Source organism: Acanthisitta chloris, unplaced genomic scaffold (assembly GCF_000695815.1).
Source record: "Acanthisitta chloris isolate BGI_N310 unplaced genomic scaffold, ASM69581v1 scaffold28087, whole genome shotgun sequence".
Lineage (NCBI taxonomy): Eukaryota > Metazoa > Chordata > Aves > Passeriformes > Acanthisittidae > Acanthisitta > Acanthisitta chloris.
In genome coordinates this window covers 8,759-17,269 of record NW_008682484.1, presented here as the reverse complement: position 1 = coordinate 17,269, position 8,511 = coordinate 8,759, and the positions used below count along the sequence as shown (strand labels likewise).

Genomic DNA, 8,511 nt, shown 5'->3' with positions numbered 1-8,511 from the left:
ATTCCTGGGGCATAGTTTTGGGTGAGGATTTATGACTTCTTTTGATTCATCTGCCATTTTAAGAGGAAGAAGTACAAATGTAGAGTGTTTCTACTTTATGTTCCTAGATGTACTTAAATGCAGACTTGGGTATTTTCTTAGAACCTATCTTACAGGAGATAGCATGGAGCAGAAAGTTATGCTAATTATATATAGCAATTCTGTTCATTAACAACTTCTAAACCATTGCAGGTTTGTGTCACCAGCTTTGTTTGTTTATGGGACAGATGAGAAAGAGTCACAAGTTATGTGTATGAAGGAGAATATCAACTTCACTTTCCATGTAAGAGTTTTCCTTTGTAAACCTTATTTATTCTTGTTCTGAAGGTTAATGTTTAGTGTATCTAATGACAATCTGCACAGTCAGTAAGGAAACTTTTTAAGAGTACAAGGGCATGGTGAGTGGCGATGGGAAGTTGCTGTTAATCCCTCTTAGAACAGTTTTTTGGCCTGGAAAATCTTCCACTGAATGATCAGAGAAAAAGTTCTTAGCACTAGCAGGATTCAAAGAGATAGAGCAGTTCTGACTCACCACTTTTTCCATTAAGGAACACTTCAAAAGGAATTATGGTAAGAAAAAGGAACTAGGAGCTCCTTGTAAGAGGATCTATAGGTATCAGATTTGTCTCCAATGGCTTAAAAGCAGGAGTTAGACATTAATCTCTCCTAGTTCCTTTTGCATGTTCTCCTAGAAGGCAGTCTGTATGACCTCGGGGTAGTCATCACAGATTAGCACTGCTTACTCATTGGCTTTGGAGAAGTGAAGGGTTCAGTAAGCCTACAGAATGAATGAAAAAAAATATTAAAACTCCTAGCAGAATCCATTTTCATGTCAGCATAATAGTGCAGGTGCTACTCTAGTCTATGAAGTTTTATGTGTGTGTATATGTATATATATATTTATATTTATATACAGAATAAGTACCATTAAGGCTTTAAATATATAACTCTTCCCCACAAGGTTATCAGTGCAGGACCAAGCATGGCTCCAAATACTAACTTAGAGATAATGATACCGAATGCTTTTCCACCCAATGACCTCAAATTATTCAACACATTGGACATCAAGGTAAGCACATGTCACTTAATATAATATTATTAGTTATATGAATTCTATGAAAAAGAGAAGCAGAACATAGTACCTACTTGGCTAAGCATCTGTTTGATTTGCTAGCTAAGGTGAAGGAGAGTGAACAAAGAAAGGATCATATTCAGCCCCACATGTTTTAGAATTCTAAAAGTAAAATTTACATTGCTTTTGAGCCTATCAGAAATCTGTATTCTGTGTTTTATCAGCTTTTTAAATTCTAATCATGATGATGTTATATTTATTTCTAGACAACAGTTGGACAGTGCTTCTATAATACATATCCCAAAAACTGTGTTGCAGCAGAAAAAAATGAAAATATATTGAAGGATGTCGTTACTTTCTTTTCAAAGCCTATTAAGAGACAAATGGTAAGGTCTGTCTTTTGGCATCAGTGGGAAATAAATGACTGTATGAATGAGCCTTAAGACAACAGTATATCTTATATAATGAGGTCACAGGGCAGTCTTCCAAGGATTTGTGGTGGGACCTGTGATAAGTTCAGTGTAGTCATAAGTGACTTTAGTGAAAGAGGTGAGAGCTGAGATGAGAAAGTTGATTAATGCCATGTCACTGAAGTCAGTGTGGATGACAATCACCTAGGAAGAACTGCCAAAGGGTTACGTAACTGAAAGAGCAGGCAAACAGAATGGCAGAGGAAATTCAGTAACAAATAGAAAATGATGCATGAGGGGAAAAACAGGTTTTATTTTAATTTCATGAAGTATGCAGATCAAATATTACTTGCCTTTTCACATCAAAAAGTGCTATCAAATGCAGCCAATAGAAAGTAGGTTAAAAAAAAAATCAAACCCAAAAGTAGTATTCATGGTGGAATGTCTTTGTGAAGGGTGTTACAAATGCTAAAAGTAAGTGAATTCCAAGTAAGATTCTACAAGTTAATGGGATCAAAAGTCATTAAAAATTACAAAATATATGGAAATAATTTTTGGCTGTGAAGTCCTTATTAAAAATATTTGGGAGGCCGTGAGAATGTCATATATGCCTGGAGTGTTCCAGCTCATCCCTCCATACCTGCACATGGACCCTGCTGGAGGGCAAATACTTGACTGTGCAGTCCAAACCAGAATTGCTAATTTAGCGTGGCATTGCTGGGGTTTATTCCCTCAGAAATCTGTGCCCTGCAAATTGTGCTTGATAAAGTACTATGTCATTTAATTCTTTCATCTTGAAAGAGCTGAAGCTTTTTTAATTCTATTAATTTGGGGATTTTAAGTAAGCACATTACAAGGAGTATCAGCCAATGATTAAGAGATAGCCTGCACTTGAATATCTAATCAGTACTTAGGCATTGTAGTCTTGGACAAAGAATATAATCAAGAATAGGCTTGTGTTTTTGTCTTCTCCAAAGCTGAGTGAAATGATGCTAGCTGTCAGTGTACAAGTGTAAGGATCAATCAGTTATGCTCTCTGTACTGGATAGCATAGAGTGATTGTCAATTATTACTATTGATAAAAGCTATTTTGAAATTAGATTAAAAAAAAACCCCAAACATATAAACAAATTGCAAAAATTGTTATTTTTCAGTCTAGAAAACCTTGAATTTTTAAGAAAAAATGTCTTTTAGGTAACTATTAGATTGGTCCCTTGTTACTGTACCTCTAGCACCTATGGACTGACAGTAGTGGGTGACAGCCTGAAGTTACCTCCTGACTTTTCAAGACAAACATCAATTTTTTTTTTTTTTTACTCAGCTCCTGAGTATCTGTAATACTCAGATTATAAGGTTGATAAAATCAAGTTTTAATCTTTCCCTCCCTTCCACAGTACTGCATGAAAAATGACAGCCTTTGCTTACAAATACATTGCAAGCTTGGAAACATGGAAAGTGGAAAAGAAGCAACTGTTCAGTTGCATCTGGAGGCTACTCCTTCACTTTTGGAAATGGTAATACATGAATTTTTTATACTTGAGGGGAATATTTCAAGGCATGTTTGTGGTATTCTCTGCATATAAATTCTGACTATTATATTTTTGCAAACAGTCTGATTAAACTAAGTCTTTTAGTCATTAAGCTATTTTATGTTGTTAATGCTAAGGCTGAAGGTGATGTATGAAAAATGAAAACCACTGAAAAACATGTATTTTAGCTTATCACTTCATGATATTTATTGCTTTGCCTATTCTGCCTGGGTTATGTAGGGCTGGGATTTGATTTCACCTCATAATTGTACTTCTCTCAGAAAAGCAGCGTGGATGTGGACTTAGGTAAAATCCAACCTGGCTTCTTTCCAGCTTCTGGCACTAATTTGTTTTGTGATCAGAAAAAGGCACCATTGTGTGTTTGTGTGAGATTCTGTTTCTGTGAGCAGCTGTGTTACCATTTTTGCTGGGCAGGAATCAATGTGTTGAAGTAACTTTTTAAAGATAGGATTTTTATTTTTTTTAAATCAGGATGATGCATCATCATTGAAATTTGAAGTAAGAGCAACAGCCTGGCCAGAGAAAAGTGCAAAAGTTATTGAACTACATAAGGACAAACAAGTTGCATACGTAAGAGTTCTCTTAATGAATTTGTGATAAACTTGTTAAAGTAAAAAAACCAACAGGATTAAAATTGTGCGATTCAATACATATCTATATACAGGCAATTAATATATTGCTAATTACTTGAGAATGTAATTAATTTTACTAGTTTGGTTTAGTACCTTTTAGGGGAAAGAAACCCCAAACAGTTAACACTAAAGTAATTTTCTGTTTTCCAGGTCTATTTGGAAGGAGTGCACCACCTAAAGCCAAAATATCGTGTCACTGTGCTAATTATTGCCATGGGCTTAATAGTTGGTGTTATCTTGCTTTTGCTTCTTTCATTTATATTATGGAAGGTAGGTTTTCAGTATATCTTAGTCATTCTCAAGTCAGGAATTCATGCTTTTGGAGGATTTTTGGATCTGTTAATGCAGATTAAAGGATAAATGCCATTTTATTATGATCTGTCCTTTCTAAAGAAAGATAATTCGTCCTGTAAATTGTGTTTTTTCAAAAGTACTTCTCCATTTTTCTTAATTTTATCTTCTGCATATTTTACATCTTCTGTTATTCAACACTACAATCCCCCTTACAATGTTTTATATGGCATCTCATGTTTGCAGATGATTTCTGTAATTTAATGATATCAAATGGATCATTTTTGTGGATGGTGCTCCACATTTAATGTCACTTGACACAGGATGACTAATAGTCAACACAACATAGTTTCATGCCAGAATGAAGTGTTTAAGATTTCAAACTGCAATATAAATGCTAAAAAAAACCCCTGTGCATAAGTAAAAGGGAAAACTATGAAGGATGCAGCTTCTCTGGCAAGCAACTAAGATATTGTTAACTTCTTTACCTACATGAAGAATTTCTCCATCAATCATTTTTTCATGGAAGTGTAGAAATGAAACAAGTTTAATAGGAAAGTTTCGTTACCATTTCACATTTTTAAAACTACTGGATTCTGTGAACTGTTCCAGTTCACAAGCCCAGATGTTCTTACTCCTCGTAGGAGAATATTAGCCTCCCAAAAAGTAAAGAAAGAAAAAGCAAACCTACTTTTCAGATTAATGAATGAATAACAATTTGAGATGACTTGGTATGACAAAGCAATGGCAAATACCATAATCATAAATGCCATATATGTGCATTGTATTTTAATTCCTCTTTTATGGTTTAGATTTGATAACAAAGATTTGCTGACAACAGATTCCAAAATTGTGTGTTTCAGATTGGCTTTTTCAAAAGGCAATACAAGCCAGTCCCTCAAGATGTGAACAGAAGAGACAGCTGGAGTTTTACAAGCGGGAACAAAGATGACTAAGATGCCAAACGTTTGATTTTAAAGTGAAGAATTTAAAATTCAGGTTAATTCACAGGAGAAACATCAGCAAAAAAGAAAACTAAGTCTTGAGCTCACTCAAAAACATGCTTTATTTCCTTGAACTCTGTGGAGGACTACACCTTAGAGTACTGTTGTTCTAATATGAAAATTTTTGTTTGTTCTGAAGTCTCACAGTATCATTTGAAATGCCACATATACATAGATCTGGTTTCAAACAGACAGAAGAACACTAAAGATAAAGAGAAGAAGAATTACTTACCAGAAAGAAGAATTTCTAAAAAGTAATGTTTGGCCAATTCTGGAAAGTAAGATCTTAAACACATTGTCATGAATTATTCTTTTAATTTTTCAAGTTTCAATAATATTTTGATTAGACATTCAAGAAGGAGTTCTCTCTCGTCTTGCTTTGGCATTTTTAAAAGGGTAAATTCGCTTAAACCAGTAGAAGGACTGTAAGTAGAGTGCACGGATGTAGAAGATGGCTATCAGAAGTTCTCTCAAGCTTCTGAAGATAACCACATAAGCTTTGGCTTTACAGGCACAGCCACATCACTGAAGAGACATAGGCACAAGCCAGAATCAAGAAGGTCAAAGGTGGACTCAGAGCAGAGAATTCTGTGGAGTAGCCTGGAGATGCAGCTGTAGAAAGAGTATGTTAATGGAGATGATAATTTGTAGCCATCTTTAACATGGTACTTGCAAGCATGACAGAATTGTTCATCCTTTCCTCAGATAGTGCTGCCATGATGTTTTGGACTTCTCCAATGAAGTATTTCTATGTGGGGTTTTTTAAAGCAAGTATTTATTTTTATTTATTTGAAGATTTTTCTATAGTACTTATCATAGTAGTATTTAGTGCTGGCATTCTTCCAGAACCTGAAAGTGTGAAAGACTTCACCTGACACAAAAGAGAAGCACATCCACAAAAGACTCCAGCTGCCAACCTGAATGGGCCAAATTTTATCTTTAGCTTTAGACTTAATAAGGAAGTCATTTGGAAAGCTAGCTTGGGTTCTTGTGAAGTTGTCAGATAAATACCATCCAAACAGGCACCCTCAGCAGCAACTCACTCGGCAGAAAGACAAACGCCTGAACAGAAACATGGTTCAAACCACTGCTCTGCTACTCCAGGAAGTTTCTTCAGCTAGCTAAGTTTGCACTGCCACCTAGCTTTGGTGAAATAGTACAATCCAGGGGAAAAAAATGCTACTTTTCTCCCCAGTACAACTGGATAATGTACAAGTTCTTCGACAACTAAATTTATTGCAACAGCAGGATACAGCATGGCCTTTCTTGCCAGGCCTTGATGTCTTTCTGAACTGCAGGAACTGAATGTCATCTATACATGCGCTTTGCAGCTGCACCATCATATAGGAATTAGCCTGAGACTCAAAAGCTATACAGAGTGCCTTCAGCAAGCACTTCTGCTACTAGAGTGCTGGGTGCCATAAAAGCCATGTTGTCCACAGATTCTGAAGGTATTGGGGACCATTTTGTAATTTCTTTTCACTTCATTTGATGCCAAAGATGTGGATCATGCCAAAATATGTTTTCCTCTAAAATCTTCTGCAGTGCAAGGACAAATGAATGTGCATATATTTTTTTTAAAAGTCAAAATAAAGTGTGTCAAGAATGAAGTATTTTCTTGCAAGTCTATGAAAATATACACAAAATGCTTATCTTCCAAATGGCTTTAGCGAATTTTTGCACTTTAACCAAAATCCCTTTGAACAAGAAATTAGTTTGATATTACAGTATACTGTGAAAAATATACCTCAGATACTGGAAGAAGCATTAATGTTCTTCTGAGTACAAACAATGCAAAGAAGTGAAACCAAAGCATGTTATTTATCTTTGAAATAGTTTACATAAGTCAGTACATATGACAATGTTGCCTTGGAAATTGTATACTTCCTATTCAGATTTGATTGTAAACATGTAAATATTGGCTGCCTGTTCTAAGGATATGAAACAAAATTATGAAGCTTTTATAAACCAGGTTGACAAACACAATGAATGTACAGTGTCCTGATGGTAGCAAGGTTATAAAGTAACCCTTGATTTCATTTTATTAAAAAGAACCCAGTCAAGTTAAACACAAAAATGCTGTTTCCTCTGCAAGTTCAATTATTTTGTTATTTTTGTTATGTACTAACAGTTAAATCTGCTAAATTTAGCTGGAAGTGCCTTATTAGACAACTTTAGGAGGTTTAGTTTGAATTGTCTTAGCATGTTAAAATTGATACTGTATCACATCAAATATTTTTAATTGGAGACTACTCACTGTGACTTGGACAACGGGTATAAATTTAATGAGTTTCCAAGCAGACATGAAGAAAAACAGTTTCCTCCTGAGGACAGCCAGGCATCAGAACAGGGGTGCAGAGAGAATGTGTCATCTCTAGCTTGGGAGGTTTCAAGGCTGGACTGAGTGATGCTCTGATCTGATATCTGGACCTGCTCTGAGCAGGAGGCTGAGCTAGAGATGTGCTGGGGCCCAGCCAGCCCAAAGGAGGCTGTGACTGATCCTACTCCACAGCACCTATGCCAGTGCAAAGGGCAGAACCCCCTACAAGTGTCCTATAATTAATTGCCTAGGAAGCCTTTGATCAGCTATGAATTTGGACTTGGCTACTTAATGGCCAGGGTTGTCCATAGAACAGAAGACAGAAAAACATGTTGCTCTGCTACTTTTCATCCTCTCAGAAAAAGCCAGTTCCCAGAAATAGTCTTCATTTTCTGTCAGCTCAAATAATTATTAAATATTAAGTAAGTTACCCAAAAAACCACTCATAAAAATTATGTTTATGGCCTATACGGAAATTATAAAAAAATTAAGTCAACTCTTAAGTTATTTATCATAACTTTATTCTCAGTAACAACAAAAATTATGCTGAGTAACATTTCAGTTCTAAGATAGAAAAAAATATTTGTTTTGTACAAGGAGTAATTTTTAAAATACATTTCAACAAAGAAAAGCCCTACAGGACATCAGCATACTCTTTTGTATTATTTGACTAGAAACATTTTGAGAGCAAGTATATTAAGGCAATATTAAAAATTGTTACTAGAAATAGAAGTGCTTGATTAAAAAAATAAATCCATAAATCTATATTTTGCCACCATTCTTCAGCATGAAGTGGTACTATACCTCCACTCACCAGCTCTAGTTGAGTTGAGTTACCTGAAAACATGGATAGCAGCAGCAGACTTAAAAGTATCTCATACTAAAAAAACCTAGAATAACTTTAAAGGAAAAAAGTCTTTCTTCTGACAAACACTTCTTGAACCCCAAATATGTAAGAGACCAATATAATGAATCTTCATTTTTTCTTAAGTTTAACAGCTTCTATAGAATTAAATGCGACCTGTTAAAAATATATTACTTGCTAAGAATTTTAAACCAGAAATAGTACAAATATCCCACTTAAGTTTCTGCTGCATCAGCTGATGTCAGTGAGTGCAGGGCTGGCACCTTGGAAAGCTCTGCATAGGGGTGAGAAGAGGATCCTTTACTACAGAACTTTCAGTGTGTCCCTT

At 35.3% G+C, this 8,511-nt stretch overlaps 1 protein-coding gene across 1 annotated transcript in view; it reads left to right on the top strand.

Moving 5' to 3' along the window:
- Positions 1–4,950, top strand: part of ITGA4 (integrin, alpha 4 (antigen CD49D, alpha 4 subunit of VLA-4 receptor)) — a gene marked incomplete at its 5' end in the record, with an annotated part of 26,920 nt that extends 21,970 nt beyond the window's left edge. Inside the window, 7 exons of the mRNA XM_009078552.1 lie at positions 232–322; positions 1,001–1,108; positions 1,378–1,497; positions 2,916–3,035; positions 3,543–3,641; positions 3,854–3,973; positions 4,858–4,950. Coding sequence (XP_009076800.1) covers positions 232–322; positions 1,001–1,108; positions 1,378–1,497; positions 2,916–3,035; positions 3,543–3,641; positions 3,854–3,973; positions 4,858–4,950 — 751 coding nt within the window. The remainder of the gene's footprint in view (positions 1–231; positions 323–1,000; positions 1,109–1,377; positions 1,498–2,915; positions 3,036–3,542; positions 3,642–3,853; positions 3,974–4,857) is intronic.
- Positions 4,951–8,511: the final 3,561 nt, after the last annotated feature.